Source organism: Cydia fagiglandana, chromosome 16 (genome assembly GCF_963556715.1).
Source record: "Cydia fagiglandana chromosome 16, ilCydFagi1.1, whole genome shotgun sequence".
Lineage (NCBI taxonomy): Eukaryota > Metazoa > Arthropoda > Insecta > Lepidoptera > Tortricidae > Cydia > Cydia fagiglandana.
In genome coordinates this window covers 8,749,911-8,770,709 of record NC_085947.1, presented here as the reverse complement: position 1 = coordinate 8,770,709, position 20,799 = coordinate 8,749,911, and the positions used below count along the sequence as shown (strand labels likewise).

Here is a 20,799-nt window from a genome sequence, read left to right as displayed (position 1 = left end):
AGCAGAAAATGTCGACCACATTTCCCACTCCATGATCTGTCCTCGAGGCGTAAACTATGTCTTGCTTCATTTCTCACACGACATGTTACTACTATATCATACGTTTATAAAACATAAGCATGTTCGCTGTTATGACGTTCTTTATCAGCGGGTCTATATTTTACTTTTTTTACCATGCCGTTCCTCCTATCGACAAATCATTAAATCTTTGAGTAGAAACTTGCTTGAAACTTGGAAAAAGTCGAGCAAACTTGTAGTAGCGGCGTGCAGCCTGGACAATTTCTGAAATACTTGATCAAAGTAGATTTGCACTTCGACTTTGCATTCAAAGAGACGCAATAAGGATTGGAGATAGCATTGGTGTAACGAGTAAAGTAAGAAGCACCTACCATCGTGACTTATTATGTAATTTCAGAGAATTTTAATATTAGCATTTTAATTTGTTAGCCTTTCAGCACAGTATTGTAACACTTATAAACAAAAAACAACCTCTGTTCTTCTCCATATCAGTGTATAGCAGCAAATCATTTAGGAATATTCTTAAATATGACTATCTGAATTCATAAACGTCGTTTCTATTTGCTAAGAGTTTAAAACTTTAAACAGGCCAAGAAAAAACAAGTATTTTTTTCCCAGACCCTCCTATCCGAAACTCAGCCCCCTATTGACTTCTCTTGGCTGTGTAAACACTAATCTCCTTAGACGGTGCGCGAACTCGCATGCGATTTTAGTTACATTACGGATTGTTGGTTACGTCCAATTCAACCGACCGATCAAAACCCGCAATGTAATAATACTCGTCTAAATGGGCTCTTATGTTCGCAGGTGGTGCACACGTACGAGGGCTCGGGGTCGTTCGGCGAACTGGCGCTCATGTACAACATGCCTCGCGCGGCGTCCGTCCGCGCGCAGACGCCCGGCGCGCTCTGGGCCATGGACCGCCACACCTTCCGCCGCATCCTGCTCAAGAGCGCCTTCAAAAAGCGCAAGCTCTACGAGGAGCTGCTTGACAAAGTGCCCATGCTTAAGGCTCTACAGGTATGTCACAACTCCATGCCTCTGAATATAATAGCTCATGTACAACATGCCTCGCGCGGCGTCCGTCCGCGCGCAGATCCCCGGCGCGCTCTGGGCCATGGACGGCCACACCTTCCGCCGTATCCTGCTCAAGAGCGCCTTCAAAAACCGCAAGCTCTACGAGGAGCTGCTTGACAAAGTGCCCATGCTTAAGGCTCTCCAGGTATGTCACAACTACATCTGAATGACACACACACTGACATACTGATGATGTACATCTCATATTAAATATATTAAGAACGGGTCACTCACGTATTTAAAGTCTAAAAACGCTCGACATGTTTCACTCCGTACCTTGGACTCTCAACAACAACTCCTTGGAAGTTTTGTGTCTCACTGAATTTTTGTTATTAAAATGTACATCTCATGTACAACATGCCACATAGACTCCCGGCGCACTCTGGCCAAGGGACCGCCACACTTTGCCGCATACCTACTGCTCAAGAGCGCCTTCAAAAAGCGCTAAGTTAATGCAGCACCACGTGGGAATGTGCTTAAAATCGAAAGTAACTGGGTTACCGTAATGTATTGTTTTAAAATGTATGAATTCCTTGTGCATCTGTTTGAAAATTCTGAACGACTGTCGAGACAGTTAAAAAACTTAATATAAGTAGGTAAAACGTCGTTTCTCAAAGGAATATACCATAACGTTAGCAATGTTTAACGTTTTAGAAGCCTTATTTTTCTACATGTACATATTTAATCACTTGTTTTTTTTTCTAACTAAAGTGGGTAATAATACTCGATATTTACAAAGGTTCCTATTAAGTTAGCAAAATATGAAATGATATCATCTACATCTTCATTTATTTTTTTATTTTATTATAAAAGAGCACGTAATAAAACCTTCCAATAAAATAAATTGGCAAGCATTATACTAATTCGCAGAAGTATTTAACGACTAATAAACGTCCATATAGAAAATACCGGCCCCAATACAATTACGTATCTATAAACGGCATAATTGATCGGGCCGCGTTGCGAACGCGCGGCTATCGTGTTTCAAAGGATCGCTTCGGATCAGGCCGCGTAGCCAAGATGCCAATCGCTTACGCTCCGTAGCGATCGAAACGCAACTGTCACTGTCACACTAATATGGAAGAGTGATAGAGAGACAGAATGCTTTTCGTTGTCGAAGCGATAGCGATTGTAACCTTGGCTTGGCCGGCAGCTTCTTGCGCTTGCGACAACACTTTAAATTACACCTTAAGTCATTACCGATAAGGTATACTTTAAAAGAAGCTTTGATTAAACTTAAGCTGTTTCTAAAAGAAATGGTTCAAGTGCAACCGCGCGCCGCGCCGCTTGCTCCAAGGAAATTATATTGTTTTTGTATCATTGACATAATCTACTACGGATAATCGCGAACGCTGCGAGTGTGACGTCACATGATTGTGCCGTGACATGATAAATGCGAGTACTGATAAGAAAAAACGTCAATTTCTTATTCATCTTGGTGTTTTCCAGTTGAATTTTTAGCGAACGATTCTTAAGTTAACGCGGGTCCGTTCAAGTTTTTGGTCGATGGCAAATAAGCATGATAGTAAGCGGTCATGGACTCCTGCAACTCCAGGGGTGTTACATGTGCGTTGCCGACCCTTTAATAAACCACCTTTTACCTTCTAAATCAGTGGTTCCTAACCTAGGGGTAATTACCCCCGTGGGGGTAAAACTGGTTTATCACGGGGGTAATAAGCTAACCTAATATAACAATACAACAAACGTACACGTTTTATTTTTTATTACCATTGGGAGGAGGGGTAAAATCAGGTTCCCTAGTTAGTCATAGGGGTGACCGGACTGAAAAGGTTAGGAACCACTGTTCTAAATTATATCATTAGCCGAGATTCTGTCATTAGTTCCAATGACACACCAAACAAATCTTAGAACCATTTCAACAACAAGACCTTCGATTAAATAAACCGCACTCAAATCCGTTTGGGATATATGATGCCACAGGCAAATACACATGTAAAACTTAGAACACTGCTCTTTTGCGTTCAGGGTTAAAAAAACTCAAGGCAATAATTGTTTGCCAAATCTGTTGGCAAGAACATAGCAAAGTTTTAGTAGATCTGCTTTGTAATATGACTTAGCAAACAACTAGAGCGTTAGAATTCCATTTATTTCGGTTCTACGACTAAGTTAAAATTATTGTCACCAATTTCTAAAGAAGGTCTCATATATATTTTTCATCTCTCCTGTTCGGAAAGTTTACCTTTCATAGGCAGATAACCGGGTGGAAAATTGCATTCCCCACCCTAGGGTGGCAAGTAATTTTTTTTTTTATTTTTACTTCGAGCAATGGCTAACAGCAATATATGCCATATTATAAGCTCTCATATCAGCTTCCGCATGGCTGAAATTGGCGCCATTTACATTTTCAAGTGATTCGAGTGACTTAAAGTTATGTGGTTTACCTATAAATCTGTTCATAATTTGTTCTAAAGAATTATACTTACCAATAATAAACCTACATTTCTCGTGTTTAACTTTCCTCATAGTCGAAATGAAAAGTAGAGTGTTTAACTCGGGTAAAAGTAACCATCTCACCCTCGAATTATAGGCGCTCTCTCTTCGTTCGAGCGCCAAAATATCTCGGGTGAAATGGTTCACTTTCCACCCTTGGTTAACAATCTACTATTTAACATTCTGTGAGAACGCTGTATTTTACTCAAAGGAATGTAATGTCATATTATTAATGGCGCCGTAAATCTAGGAGTTTAGATATACGCGCTCAATGGCTGAATTTACTCCGCAGTAGCTATATAGAAGATCTAGCAGATGTGAAATAGGATATACAAGAGTATTCGTCGCATTCACATTTTTCTTTAGAAAATATAAATAAGACTTGAAATGGAATAATAGAATAAGATATTTACAATAATACATATAATTTGATGCATAGATTATTGTTGTTATTGATAATATGCGGTTTATACGCTAGAATCTAGATAGTAAATCCGCAATCCGTGTGTTGCCCGTCTGGTATAGCCTGAGCGTGTAATGTATTTCGAGCGCTTCATTGTTCAAAATATTATTGCAGGCGACTTTAATATAACTAACACCAGCTGTCTGGGAACCAAAGTTCCATTTTTAGTTTTAATCGTTTTACGACGTATTTGTACAATGTCATTTGAGATTAAGAAGGTCAGTAGATTTTTACAGAAACTTTGACAAGAATTAATACATTATGCATAAAAGTAAAAACCTATCCCAACAGTCTAAAACGAACTCGAATATCTTCGCTTAGGTTCAACTATGATTTGAAATGACGCAGTTCTAAGATCAAATATTTTCATAAATGAAACGCGCACGAAGGGTTCCGTACCATTACGTAAATCACGGAAAAAAATTCGTTTGTATGAGAGCATCACTTAATATTTATTTTATTCTGTTAGTATTTGTTGTTATAGCGGCAACAGAAATACATCATCTGTGAAAATTTCAACTGTCTCTCCCGGCTCATGAGATAGAGCCTGGTGACAGACAGACAGACGAACGGACAGACAGACGGACAGCGGCGTCTTAGTAATAGGGTCCCGTTTTTACCCTTTGGGTACGGAACCCTGAAAAAAGTAAGACAAAACTGAAAAGGACATTATTATAGATTCTCCCATACTTGGATGGTATTACTAAACCTTAACGGCTCGGCCACGACATTGCGCGACTTGCGACGCCGGCATCGGTAACCTTAGGTTGGAGCGAGACACAGCGATCGGACCTTTCGTTCCCACATACGGTTGTCGCTGCCGCCGTCGCCAGTCGCGTAATGTCGTAGTCGAACCGTATAAGAAGTTTATACAACGCTCGATTTCAACCAGCTGGTAACTTCGAATAGAAATTAGAGCACGTAAACATAAAGAATACATAAAGTTAAAAGTAAGCAAACATAACTTCGCCCCCCGTACTCGTTGCTGCACGGCCGGGATATTTGTATTCTTTTTATTGTGACCGCGGTTATTAATTATTTACAAGGCGATGACCCAGGTACGCATACCAAGTGTCATTTTACAGGCTGTTATGTAAATTCACATGTTCGTGCGGGTCATGTCATGTGGTTAGGTAGAAATTTTGTAGTAAAAATCAAACAATATCTCTACTACTAAATGACTACCGTAATCTCAAGACAGAAGGTGGTACTTACAGTTTATTTGTGATTTCATGATTTCAACTAACATTGTAATAAAAAAACGTGACTTCATTGAGTTAGCGTTCATACGTAACAATCGCCTCGATTTTGTGTAAATCTAGGCAGGTTAGGAGTAGGACCTAAGTATGTAGTTAAAATTGGAAAATTAATCCGACTGAATTTTGTTTAATTTTTGTACGTTAATTTGGATTATATATCTGAAATCATTTATTTCAACCACTGTCCGACCCCGATTACATAGGTATATCGAAATAATTAAACTTATCGTAAGGGCCTTAAAGTTACCCGCGGGCGGGCCGTATTAATTTCTTCAACCGCTACTCGAACTTCATCCATAAACGTAAAGGAGATTAGTTAAACCGGGGCACGAGCTTCGCGCGAGACTGGACTACAAAAAAACCATTCATGTATGAAGATTTCCTCCGAGGGGTGGGTACCCTACTCCAACTATTAACCTTAGGCTTAGTCCACACAGCACGTTCATTGTTTATCCCTCCTATCTTCCTATTTTTATACCTTTAAAGGAGCAATTCTTGTTAGTATATATATTTCGGGGATCTCGGTAACGGTTCTAACGATTTCGATGAAATTTGCTATATAGGGGCTTTCGGAATCGAAAAATCGATCTAGCTAGGTCTTATCTCTGGAAAAACGCGCATTCTTTTGTTTTTATATGTTTTCCAAGCAAAGCTCGGTCTCCCAGATATTATTATAAAAGTTTGGCTATAAATACAAGACCGTTCGTTAAAGTCCTACTGCGTATGCTCGTTATTTTTACGAAACGAAACAGTTTAGCTGTATTTCATTGTAACAAAACCATTATGGAGCAAGAAACATTCGGATACGAAACATTAACGTGAAAAGTTTATGTATGCGTATCGCCCGCTCCAGTTTTTATAAACCGTTTGTAACGGATAATTCTATAGTGGCGTATAGTGGTTATGTTTATGCGATAACTCCCACTCGAAAACTTTAGTGTCCCTTCTTTTTTAGTAGGAAATAACGGCACTAACTACGCCTTGTGAAATCTTTAAATTACGCTCTACAAACTGTACCATGATACCCTCTCTACTAACTTTAATAAGAGGAGTAGGCCGCCCGTGCTAGAAGCGAGGACCCACAACTTTAAAAATAGAAAAAAAACCCCGACTTCGTCAGACGGACAGAAAGGCACTGCCGTGTGAAGCTAGCCTTATCAAACTAACGCTGAACGGGAATGGGCGTTTGCTACAAGGTTTACTTTAGTCGTACGTGTGGTTATGTTTGAGGTATCCTTAAATTACACTCGACAGACTGTACCCTCCCTACTTCGTCAGACGGATAGACCACGCACTGCCGTCAAAGATTTCAAAAGTAAAGATAGGTCCGTTCATATAATTCCGACCGAACATTCTCGTTTGGTGTTCCTCGGTGGAATGCTACAACGCGATTGGTAGGTGAGTTCGCATCACGCGCGCGATTGGTCGCATTCGTGCAAAGCGGTGTCATTGACACCGCTGCGCTGGCACCATTCTAGATGCCCATAAGGCCCGTCTTTACAAAGTAATATGTAAGTCAATGACTGCCGTGTGCTGCCAGCCTTATAAAACTAAGTCTGAAAATGGGCGTTTGTAACAAGGTCACAGAATAAATAATAGTACTAGGTACAGAAGACTCACTCTCTAACAAAACGCGTCTGTCACGATCAGCACAGATATGGCCGCTAGGTGGCGACAGCGCCACGCGCGGCTTATGGCAAACCCCAAAATTGGGGTCGAACGGATGTACTTTTAGCTACCTGTAGCAAAGCGACGAAATCGCGGAGTGAGCCACGCCTGACAAGGTGTACTTTAGCCGTACGTGTGGTTATGTTTATGACGTATCTTTTAAACTGACTTTGACCCAAATCTTCAATTAGCTAATTTGCATGCATGTAGTTTACACTTTACACGTTTGTGGTTTTTACTACTTTTTACTAAGTAAGGTTGTTTCCTATAGAGAAATTAAATTGTTTCACAGCGATCGTGGCATAATTTTTACGGAAACATACTAATAAAACAAAATCACCAAGTTTTTCTGTATCAATAAAAGTGGACATAATAAAATTGGTTCTCATACAAACATCATAGTTACAGATAGTTTTATTGACAATAGTACCAAGCTGATTTGATTGGTTACTTAATTACGCTACCCTATTCTACTACTAAGTCCAATTCTTGTCCCAAATAAACGCCCGTCACGTATGGAAAACCCATAACAACGTCATGTGATAGTACATTGCGAAAGCGCGGATTAAATATGTCATAAGGCACTCTATAAAAGTGTGTATTCATTAATCATTGATATAACATTACAAAAGACATTTCGGGTTGACCGATGTTTATCACGTCACTCCGTTATCACTTGATTCTGATTTACACTAAGATTATTTCATTGATAAGAATTGTTACCACGTTTTTAATGTAACCAAACTGAGGTGCTTGATGCTTTTATGACCTGATTTAATAACTGTTCTGTTTGCTTAGAAACGTAATTACTCGATTCTATTCTTATGGGTATTCCCATCTTTACATGTCCACAAACGCATCTATATCTATAGGTCTTTCAAAGTCTCCATCCAACCGCCCGCTCCAACCGCTTCGAGAAATACCATCGCCAATCACAGAGATGTGACTTATTTGAAATACTTGTATTTAAAATGCAAATACAAAATGCAAAATACCTATTTTGTATTTAAATACCTTTTGAAGAAAACTATTTTGTATTTTATTTGAAATAGTTTTTGGGACCTATTTTCTATTTTCAAAATACAAAATACTTTATAGTAGGTAGATAATGTAGGTAGGAATTATAATCTCTTCTGATGTTACAATCCTGGCAACTCTCTCATTCTTTTAACATGGAACTGTTGAATCTGTTTAGTAACGTTGCACATGACCACAAGCGTAGCGAGTGGTTAAAAAAGTGGAATCTTGAGTGTTGCGAGGGCTTCAAGAAACGAGAGGAGAACAAACTTTTCTGCCCTGGTGAAACACAAACGAGACGTTATCATCACACTAACGAGAGGCATTATACTAGCTGTAAAACATTACAAATTAATACTTTAAAAGTTGGCCGTTATAAACCATCATCCGTACCTACATCCTACCGGTTAATATGAGCAAACAACTAGAAATTTGCACTTTAGATAGAGGATTGATTTCAAAGAAAAAAGAGAGTCTTTTCAACTCGGAAATTCCGAGTAATACTTTTTAATTCAGACTAGGTATTCACTACTCAGAGTACCTTTTATCGCAAAGTATTTGTATTTTTAAAAAGTATTTTGAAAATACCTATTTCGTATTTTGTATTTAAATACAAATTCAAAAACTATTTTGTATTTTGCATTTGAAATAGTATTATCAAGGAAGTATTTGTATTTTGTATTTAAATACTTTTTATAAAGTATTTTTCACATCTCTGGTCAATCAGATAAATACTACACAAACACAATAAAGAATAAACACACACACAATAAAGAACAACAAAGAACACAAAAAACCGGGCAAGTGCGAGTCGGACTCGCGCACGAAGGGTTCCGTACCATAATGCAAAAAAAACAAAAACAAAAAAAAAACGGTCACACATCCAAGTACTGACCACTCCCGACGTTGCTTAACTTTGGTCAAAAATCACGTTTGTTGTATGGGAGCCCCATTTAAATCTTTATTTTATTCTGTTTTTAGTATTTGTTGTTATAGCGGCAACAGAAATACATCATCTGTGAAAATTTCAACTGTCTAGCTATCACGGTTCGTGAGATACAGCCTGGTGACAGACGGACGGACGGACGGACAGCGAAGTCTTAGTAATAGGGTCCCGTTTTACCCTTTGGGTACGGAACCCTAAAAACAATACACAATAAACAATTTTGTTATTATTCTTCTTTATTTATCTTTCTTCTTAGGCTAGGTCATTTATAATATGAATATAAAAGTAAAATATAAAAACACTTACAAAACAATAAAAAATACATATAAACACATTATAAAAAACCTAACCTAGGGTGCCGCCGGCAGCGGGGCAGGGCCCAAGCTGCCGGTGGTCAGGGCCGCAGAGTGAGGAACCGACGTACTTTACGCGCCCTGTCCAAAATTACCGCCTTCTGCATCTGACCCTTGATCCAGCCACCCAGCGAGAGTCTCTCTAGGTGTTGGTCGAGACTCTTCGCTATGAGACCGTTCGCTCACACGACTATTATTATTATTAATACTCTTACGGTGAAAATAAGTAACTTTATTGTGACATAATAGTGAAGACCGACTTATAACATTTTGGTGTTATACATTACACGTTACAGCTTGAGCGTTCGAACATTCAGTATGGCGAGTCGAGTCGCTCGCGGCGTGCGCCGAGTGCCCACTCAGCTGTCAGTTTACAAGCCAATACATATATGCATACGGCGTACAGGCCGTACACAAATATGGAGCAAACTCGACCAGTATGCCTAGTATAGGAGCGGCTCGACTATCCGTCTTTTTCTTAGTTTTAATTAGAGAGGCACGGGTAGTCTATCTCGCAGGCGAGATATTGTCGCGCCGCTCCTGTGCTAAGCCTACAGGCGGCGTAGCACGGTCGCGTTTTTATCCCTTATCACCATATCTGTCACGTTCTAACAAGTATGTAAGTGCGAAAGGGTCGCGCATAGTGATAGTCGATAAAAATGGAACCGTGCTGCGCCCGCAGGGCGCTCAAAACGAGAATTCCAAGTCAAAGAGAGAGATTAACTGTAATGTAACCCGCAAATTAGCAAGATCGCCTCGAATAACCCAACACAAGCGAAAGTTTCAGATCTGCCGACACTTTAATGCGGGCTGTACACACTCGTCGAGAGACCCCAAGACGGGCCGAGAATGAGTGTGGACATACAGCTCCTTTCTCGTCTCGCTCTTCCTCGTCCCGTCTCTCGCTTCTCCGATTGGATCGGAGCGATGTCGAGACTATCGGCGATACGCTCTCGCCGAGTGTGTACAGCCGTCATAACACATTGTAATCTGGTCACGAAACATGTTCAAATGTCATTGGTTGTAGGACGCGATCGCGGTTAAAATGTGCGGCGAATGTGTTAATTACTTCGATAAAAGTGTTGATTGATGATTAAATTTCAACGCAGACATGATTATTTGATTTCATTGTTTACTGGATCTTTTGTCGTCTCGCAGATATTATCTGAAGTGACCAACTCTATGTCATATATTTTGAATTATGTTATGTCCCAACCCAATTACCTTTGAATTACTAGATAAATATTTATGAGAAACATGTCCATTTCCCCAGCTCGAAATCGAACCCCGATACGTAATAGGCACCGACAGTACAGAAGTAGGTCACCGGCCACTGGACACGGTGAAAATATTCAACATTTATGAAGGCGGTGACCATTGATCAATACCCCCCTACGGCGGTTTACTTACAGTCGTACATTATTTATATAAGATACTACAGTCACACGATTAGTAACAATGATTCAATTTGTTCCGTTTGATCTAATAATGTAATTAGTGTATTTTTTACGCGTGTTTTGAGTGTGCATTTTGCGGCACTAACTAAAAATGTGTTCGTAATTTATGTTTATGTACGGTTGGACAATAAATGAACCATGATTTCCTAGCGTAAAGGCAAGTTATTAATTAATTTATTTATTTAGATATTTAATTCAGGCAACAAGGCCCATATTACAAATACCTTACAGACTAACATACATATGTATTTTCTAACCTTAAAACTAAACACTATTTAGACGACAAAACGGCGTGGCTCCGTTGTGTGTTGTGTGTGTTGTGAAGTTATACAGGAACATTCTACAATTATAAAAAGAACAATGCAATAGCAATTTTCTGTTCGTTATAGGTTAAAGCCGCGCTGAATATGTCTTAAAAAATATACGAGATAAAACGTGATTTAAATAGGGCATTATGTCACTAAGATTGCAATTTTCGAACGTAGGTAAGTAAGTATGTAGTCAATAAAAATTAACGGACCAAAACGCTCTTAGATCGTATACACCCCTGCCCTAACTACTATACTTAAATTGTACATGTAATATAATGGTAATTTGTTTGAACAGCCGTACGAGCGCGCCAACCTGGCGGACGCGCTGCTCCCGCGCACGCTGATCGACGGCGAGATGATCATCCGGCAGGGCGACACCGCCGACGGGATGTACTTCGTGGAGGACGGCTCCGTCAGCATCCGCATCGCGCGCGACGACGGCAACGAGCACGAGATCAAGCGCCTCGGTCAGTCCTAGCCCTTTACATTATTCCAAACCTTAGCATTGGCACCCAGTTTACATAGACGTCATGTACTTCGTGGAGGACGGCTTCGTCAGCATACGCATCGCGCGCGACGACGGCAACGAGCACGAGATCAAGCGCCTCGGTCAGTCCTAGCCCTTTACATTATTCCAAACCTTAGCATTGGCACCCAGTTTACATAGACGTCATGTACTTCGTGGAGGACGGCTTCGTCAGCATACGCATCGCGCGCGACGACGGCAACGAGCACGAGATCAAGCGCCTCGGTCAGTCCTAGCCCTTACGTTTACATTATTCTAAAGTTTAGAATCTAAACCTTAGCTTTGGCACCCAGCTTATATAGACGTCATGTACTTCGCGGAGGACGGCTCCGTCAGCATCCGCAACGCGCGCGACGACGTCAACGAGCACGAGATCAAGTGCCTCGGTCAGTCCTCACTCTACTACTAGCAGGCGTGGCTCACTCCGCGAATACGACAATACAAGTACATGCTGCCCACACCAATTTTGGTGTCTAGCAGTAGTAGTTGCCGCGCACTGCTACGGAACGGACGCCTGCTCGCGCTTGCGCCACCTTGCGGTCATATCTGTCGTAATAGACGCAGTTTGTTAGAAAGTGAAACTTCTGTACCTAGTACTATTATTTATTCTGTGCTAGTTACTAGCTGACCAAGGCTGGGCGGCAGAGTTTTGCCGACGGCATGTATTTAGTGGATGAATTTATATGCAAATTTACCCTTTTTCACTAGGGCCACTTAATTATATGTGGTGTGTTTGTGTGCAGGCAAAGGCGGTTACTTTGGCGAGCTGGCGCTGGTGACCCACAAGCCGCGCGCCGCCTCCGCGTACGCCGTCGGGCCCGTCAAGCTTGCATGTGAGTATTCCTTGGGAATTTGAGCCGAATGGAACATTCATCGGCTAAAATCGCAAACTCCATTTCAAGGATATTACGGACTAGCTACATTAGCCAACAATACCTGCCAATAATAATAATAACAAATCTCTTCCACTTCTTTCGGAGGCGATAACAGGTTTACGGCTGCGACGCATTATACGAATGATGAATTAATGGAACCTCACGCAGATAAAAATAGAGTGTGGGTATAGATAGAACTGTCACAATTAGAATAATCTAAGACCAAGACAGGGGATCAGAGGAGACTAGCCCTTTAAGCATTTGACATTCCTTTCTAGTCATTCGATTCCGAACCGTAATTCTTATAGTAGAGAAGCGTTTTTGTTTTAAAGATGATGGCAAGTATGTTGCCGCTACGGACTAAAAGGCTAGAGCAAACGGTCCGAAAGAGAGCATCAAACCAGAGGGCTGTGTCTCACACTAATTAACATATTATTGTTTCCTGTCACGTTGGGATGGTTGTCGAAGGACGTCGTGAATTATGTTATCAAAACGACTAGTCTACCTCCGTCGTAGAGTTGAAAATTCGCAATTTGAGACACTGACGGTTGTGTATTATTTGCCTCTTCGCAATATTTTATAGTGGATCTTAGGCGGTAGCTCTGACTAATTATTTAATTAATTACCTATATAAAAACTTGACAACTCAACTATACCAAGACCAAACGGCATGGTCAATTACAATTGTATACAATAAGAAAATCTTGCCTTTATATTTGTAAAAACCGGTTGTTCAAGATCATTACCTGCATTAAAAAAGGATGTTACTATTTTTGGTGTCCACTAATTGCTCTTGGTGTGTTCATTCACATTACAACAATAGAGGTTGTTCCGAGAATCAGTAGATCGGAAAACTAAAACAATGTTAGATAATTATTTAGCTCCGAGTTATCTTTCAATAGAAGTGCCAATAGGGCAAGGCGAGAGAAACGAAGGTATATTGGTGTCAAATTATAAATTAATAAGGGCTTCTACACTGTTTTAAACCGGCGGCGGAGCGGAGTGCAGACCCGCATCCGTGAAGACCGCCTTAGTCATAACTTAATTAATCGATGTCAATCATAAAAGGTAGGATCCTATAGAAGTGGTATACGCGTGCCTCCATGAGGGACAAGACATACGCAATGCCACACTATGATTCGTCGAATTTATTTGTTGCCCACCATAATATGTACAGTCGACGTCAAAGAGATCTTTACGACTAACGTTACAAAAAATTATTTACACGACTTTATTGTCATAGCATTTAGGTCGTGTAAACATTTTTTTGTTACTTTGGCTGTAAATTTCTCTTTGACGTCGACTGTACATACTAAATTTACGGTGGGGAATAAAACAAATGTGATTTGTGACAAGGACAAACGATGATAGCGCTTTCGCTGCTACTCCTACTGAAAGATACATAACATAAGACTATCCCGTTCAGTCATTTCCCCCCATCCCTCATGCCAGATCCAGATTCATGATGTCAATGCATTTGTCCCTAAACGCAACGATTATACCTGTCCACTGCCGCAAAGGGACTGTTGAACTCCGGTTTGACAGCTGTCAATTACCGTCATTTGGCCGTTGTCCGAGATGATTGCCGAGCCGGGGGCGGACGCGCTGCGACCGAGTAATTCTGAATGAAATACGGCTTACCTTGCGAGCTGTTTACCGACGAATTATAGTACACTCCGCGGGGCTAATTCTGTCGGTAAAGAGACTAAAATAGATCGCGACTTATCTAAGTACGGTCAGATACATGAATCGTCATCGTATAGGGCGAAAGACGTCTACTGCTGGACATAAACGTCCGTCAAGGATATCCACAATGACCTGTCGTACGCTGCCTTCATCCAAACCTGATTGGAGATCGCCTCTTAAGAGCATTTTTGCTCCAGCAGCCATGTTCTACGAATAATGCTCCTTAAATATGATTCGCATGTTTTCCCCATATTTCTAATTTCCTATCTAACTCCGAGCATAACGCGTTCGTAACGTTAATTTTCATATGTACCAAAAAAAATGTATTTATGTTACCGAGTAAATATCTACTATTAGTGAGTTCAGGGATATTTTTATGTCCGATTCGGTTTATATGATCTCTAGTGTACTTAGTCTAAGAATGGAATATGAAGTATGCTAGGAATGAGCGATAGCGCCGCCCAACGCGCTTGTGCCAACCGTCCCGACCGATTTGATTTAGTGCTATAAAATGCTCCTACGTCTTTGCCGCATATTCTGTTTGATCTTTGATTGAAACAGTTGTGATGCTTCAACATCGCTCGAATGTCACGACCTTTCCGAGGGTTGAAATGGTAGCTAAAATTTATTTTACATTCGTAAAGCCTATATTATAGATAGTACGACTTTTCGGGGCGTATCATAAAATCAGCAGGCGTGTGATACGGGGATCAACCCTAACGCGCGGAGCCTGAAAGATGAATGACGACAGATGTGTGCTGTATCATGTGATATATGTATTATGACATGCGCGGGAACTAACCATACCTATACCATGTCATCTCAAAGCGCCGCCGTAATATATTGACGCTGCGGTGCACGCTTTCGCTTTTTCTGCACTTGGAACATTTATAAATAATTTGTTTTGTTTGATCGTTTTTAATAATAAAACTACGCGATAGAGATCTCTCTTAATTGAAAAATGCTTACAGTTGTTTATGAAAGCAAAATAATATAAATAATCGTATATGATTGATAATTGTTAAATATTTGCCGTGACTTATTTTTCAAAAGAGTTTTTCAATAAAAAAGACACGTCAAGATTGTTTACCTTTTTTCTAATGCTAAAAAAACGAACTTTTAATGGTGTGTTTTTTAGGGTTCCGTACCCAAAGGGTAAAACGGGACCCTATTACTAAGACTTCGCTGTCCGTCCGTTCGTCCGTCTGTCTGTCACCAGGCTGTATCTCACGAACCGTGATAGCTAGACAGTTGAAATTTTCACAGATGATGTATTTCTGTTGCCGCTATAACAAGAAATACTAAAAACAGAATAAAATAAACATTTAAATGGGGCTCCCATACAACAAACGTGATTTTTTACCAAAGTTAAGCAACGTCGGGAGTGGTCAGTACTTGGATGGGTGACCGTTTTTTTTTTTTGCTTTTTTTTTTGCATTATGCTACGGAACCCTTCGTGCGCGAGTCCGACTCGCACTTGCCCGGTTTTTTTTTTATAAATAAATATATTAAATATCATAGGACATTCTTTACACAGATTGACCGAGTCCCACAGTAAGCTCAAGAAAGCTTGTGTTGTGGGTACTCAGACAACAAAATAAAATAATAGATTATAATAAATTGTGTGTGTGTGTTACAGTCCTGGACGTGGAGACATTCGAGCGCCTGCTGGGCCCGTGCATGGAGATCATGAAGCGCAACATCGACGACTACGAGGAGCAGCTGGTGAAGCTGTTCGGAGACAAGTCCAACCTGACCGACGTGCGATGAACGCGCCCACACGCCCCTTCCAACACCGAACACACCGTAATCTTGCATCCCTTACCCTCCGCCCACCATCGAGATCACGCTCTCCCTGTCCCCCGTCCCTGCTTGACGCAGGCCCAGGTCCGGTACCCAGGCGGGCTCCTTCTTCCATTGGTCGTTAATGTTTTATATTTGTAAGCCTCTTTTCCTTTCCGCGTTCGTTAGGAAGATAGCGTGATCTCGACACTTTTTTTGGAAAGTCCGTTTTGTGCTCATCGAGCTCGCTTGACGCTTGTGTAATAATTTATATTTCTCGCTTAACCGCTACTAATGTTCGTTGGGACGAGGTACAAAATTTGATAGAAAAATATACTTTGATTTGTAAAAAATCAGTGCCATGTTAATTGAGTCATTTGATAATGTATCGTGGTATAGATTACGAGTTGAATGGAAGGGGAGACGACGAACAGACGAGCGCTCAACGATATTGCATTGATACAAAAATACGCTTATTTTAGATAGAGAACTGCCTTAGTAGCTATGTAAATTTAAGGAACAGTCGCGAGCGGCACGACCTCGGCGGTCGCGAGAAACTCACTGGCGAAGGATACAGTCGAGTCAAATGTTCCAGTGAACTGATCAATCAGCAATATCATCGATCTAACTAACTTATAATGACCAAAATTCGTTTTAAGACTACTTCAAGCATTGCTCACGTTATGTGCCATAAAATTTGTGTGACCTTTGGTATTGGGTTAGTATTAAAAATGTAACTAGATTAACGTAGAGTTTGTCAGTGTGTTTCGACGACCGCCGACTAGCGAAGAAACCTGACTGTGACGGGGACAAGGCAATAGTGTAATATTGTATCGAATATATTGGACGGATTGACGTTGGCAATGCAATACTTTTCGGCGCTCGATCGTGTCTCAACTAAAGTTGCGATTTTCTCTACAACTGTCGCAGTTTTCTATTAATATTTAAGATATTTTCACTGACACGGGCTTTTCTGGATAGAGTATACCTGTAGGTAAAGTTACTAGTTTAATTTTACTCGTGATTAGATCAAATCTACTCACATACTATATTTATTTATGTTATCTCTGTTAATGTATTCTACTACTTTGTGTAGTGTATGTATATTGAGAACGTATGTCGCGTGGTTCGGATATTGAATGCCAAATTATAGTAGTGACATATTTGTAATTGTTACTGGAAATGCGAATTTAAAAGTATCACTCTGGGCTATTCAATATTGTAAGTGCGAGGTCACTGGACCCGTAGCGATCGGGAAATCGTGGTAATCGTATCAGAACTATATTTTATTTTACAAAGACGAACATATATTATTTGTAAAATTATCGTTTAGGGAGAGAATTATTTTTGTGTTCACTTTTAGTGTTGAGGTTTTTTTTGTAGTAGTGAGTTCCTATTGTTTTGTTTTGCTCATTAACATTTAACGTGAAAGATCTGAGGTATGCCGACTGGACCGAGGCTCGGTTGCTAACACCGGAGAAGGCAATGTCGTCTTGCGAATAAGGAATATATTGATGTATCAAGACGAACACGACCACTTGTCGTGCGCGGCACGGTGTGGTCGCGGCAGCACAAGTAACCCTCAGGTAAAACTTTCCAGTATTATAAATTAAAATTAGAACATTGTACAACCTTATTTCTAAATCCAGCCAAAGTAGTGGAATGCGTAAAGATCATCATGTGTGTAGCACTAAATTTTAATAATTAAGTCTATGTTTACGTAGCTGTTAGTTTCGTCACTTATTATTGTAATTAAATATCGGTAGACTAGGTGAATGAGCATAGACGTTAAATCCTGAGGGGTGAGGATGTGCCGGTTTGATGCCATGTGCTAAATGTACAAATTTATTTCTGCTGCCATAGAAGATTGATTATATTGTTTTATTTAATTAAAGAATTTACTAATGAATTATAATGTTAATAATTTTATTTTGATTGTTAGATTATCATACTAGCTATTTTCAGAGCTTTTATAAGAAATTTGTCAATAAGGTTTTTCAAATTGCGTCTCTGTCCCGTGCTTTTAGCTTTCGTTAACAAAGCAGGTCTGTCATCATTTGACGTTTGTTTCGATATAGCTTAATACATTCCCATGTTACTGTTTGACATAGTATGATTATAATGCGTATATATTTTATTTAGTTTTTATTGTTACAATTTTAATTTATTTGTTCACCAATGAAGAGGGCAAAATTCTCACTTCAAGTGCCTACTTTCATACAAACATCAATCAGGAGACAACAAGCCTTTCTCACTAACAACTAAATGTTAATCTCGTGTTTTGACTTCTTAAACTGCCTTTTTCTATGTGAAATGTGTTGTGAGATATGTGTATTTAGTGCCATCAAGTATAACTACTGACCAATTCTTTTAATAAGTACAATAATCCAATTTATACCTTTGATTTCATACTGTAATCTTCATCTATAGACATGACAAACGTTTATACATGGTTTTATAAAACCTTGCATAAAATACCTTTTATATGACAGTTTGATTGTACTGTACTGTACTTAGTTCCGGAATATTAAAAGTTTCGGTCTTTAGTAGCTCCAGTGGATGGTGCGCGTGTGTGAGTGTGACGTCACTGAGTTCCCTTCTGTGGTACAATATGATGTTTGATATTCCCTTGTACCGCGACCCGTGTATAACGTTGTGTTTGTTACCTGTACAGGTGGGCGTTGCGTCACGACATGTGTCTGTGTGTCCCCGGTGTATCAGACCCAGTAGCTGTTAATTAATAGTATTGTGCAATAACTAATTACTGTCATTTATCTATGTCGTTTTACATCAATATCATGTGTTAAATTTTATGTCAGTGTGGAATTTATTTATAGATTTTAATAAATCATAGTATACTTAAGATATAAATCTTTCTCTTTATACTGATGTCTAAAACGTGCATTCTTATTAGCATCGCATCAGTGTACTAGGAGAGGCAACATTAGCTACGAGTGTATATTCGGTTTCTTGGATATTTGGATCCAATATAACGGGCTCGAAGTATATGGATTACTTGCACAAATATAACTGGAGGAATGGAGATGTCTCGATTCTGTTGTCTTCCACGGGACGCACAGAGTACGGCCGCGTCTCCGAGCCGGTCACCTATCTCCGGCATTCTAATGTGAAATTGGAATTAAATACGCTTAACCGTAGCGTAATTTTTATAAATTACTAGTCATTGGTGTCTAATGTAGATTTGTAACCTGACAGCACGTTGAAATTTGGAGCCTATTCCATATGTTCACATTAGCTGTAAGTTGTCATACCTGTTCCATGAAAAGTAAAGCATATCAGCGCGGCGCTCGCCGCCCCCATGTTTAAATATTATTGCACCACATACGGTAGCCAGTTGAAAACTAGTACCGCTTTTCCCACGTCATGAGCTTACCCTGTACATTTATAAAAATTATGTATCGTAAAATGTTAGAAAACTGGATTATATTTGTTTGTAGATCTAAGTGTTGTTTAATTGCCGTAGTTGTATCTCAAATTCCTTGATCCTTATGCTCTGATTATATCATATCACATCCATCCAGTGGCGGATTTGCCCTGAGGCACAGTAGGCCCTGGCCTAGGGCGGCAAGATATTTAGGGGCGACAAATTGTGACAAAAAATTCGCTGATGGTAACAAGAAATAACTCAAAATGTAGTAAATATTATGGGTGCCTTGAAAGGGGCGGCTACAGGGCCTGGGGCCTAGGGCGGCAAAGACTGCAAATCCGCCACTGCATCCATCATATCACCAAACAATAGGCTTAAGAGGATTTCTCAATGCTCACTCCGCGATTTCGTCGCTTTGCTACAGGTAGCTACAAGTACATCCATCCCACACCAATTTTGGTGGCTATGACTTGAGTCGCGCGTGGCGCTGTCGCCACCTAGCGGTCATATCAGTCCTAATCGTAACAAACGCGTTCTGTTAGAGTGAATCTTCTGTATATTAGTACTAGGTACTATTATTTATTCTGTGACATGGTTAGGTACTTTAAATTTGTGTTCTATTTACAATTAAGTAGTAAGACTGACATTCGATAGTCATGTTTGATCTGTCAGTCTGATAAGGGGTTAATTACGTATACGAATGAGTTCAAACCGGAGTCATTTCCAAGACTTGCATTTCTTTTCTTACAATTCTACAGTTTATGTAGATGGCGCTGTACGTAGTTACATAAGGGTGGTATTCCATCTGTCCAATGTCATTGCGTCTCACTCTCATTAGGCAAAATACAAATTGGACAGGTGGAATACCACCCTTTTGCGGTAGCGCTGGTTGTCAAAAGTTGAACCACCGAACATGTATGGTGCTATTAGGGTTGCCAACTTTTTTTTGGTGGAATATAGTATTTCCCAGAATAAGGCACATAAGGTACATTTAAAAAAAAATAGTACTTTTAGATAAACTACTAAACATGAGTGTAATATACGTTTAATCGGAAATATAGTATTTTAGCGTACTATATATTTTTCCAAAAGTATATAGTACAGAGAGCCAAAATATAGTACAATACTATATAATATAGTACGGTTGGCAACCCTAGGTGCTATCTATACATCACCTTCAATTTCAGCTACAGATGTAGTGCATAATAAAATTGTTTCCATCGTTCTCGGAAACGTATTTGTCATGCTAGTTCAATGTCAGTTTTTAGAAATAGCAAGACACATTCGTAAGTTTCCGTGAAAATACGATGGAAAATAATTATGCACTACATTTATATCAAACTCGCGGGTACGATTTGTTAAGACTACCTACTCATACAAATATCCCTCACAAGACGGGTTGCCATCACCCGAGTTGAGGACACCAACAAAAGTTTAAATTTTTGATGTTTTTTTGCTTGTATGTAAATTCTATTTGAATTGCAAAAGTGCCTTTGTTGGCCTATTTGGAATGTTCATGTTT

The 20,799-nt window shown here is 39.9% G+C and overlaps 1 protein-coding gene across 1 annotated transcript in view; it reads left to right on the top strand.

Moving 5' to 3' along the window:
• Window positions 1–19,353, top strand: part of LOC134671916 (cAMP-dependent protein kinase type II regulatory subunit) — a 29,128-nt gene extending 9,775 nt beyond the window's left edge. The window contains exons 4-7 of the mRNA XM_063529778.1: window positions 826–1,038; window positions 11,316–11,487; window positions 12,290–12,379; window positions 15,747–19,353. Of these exons, the coding sequence (XP_063385848.1) occupies window positions 826–1,038; window positions 11,316–11,487; window positions 12,290–12,379; window positions 15,747–15,877 (606 nt within the window). The 3' untranslated portion in view covers window positions 15,878–19,353. The remainder of the gene's footprint in view (window positions 1–825; window positions 1,039–11,315; window positions 11,488–12,289; window positions 12,380–15,746) is intronic.
• The last annotated feature ends 1,446 nt before the right edge of the window (window positions 19,354–20,799 follow it).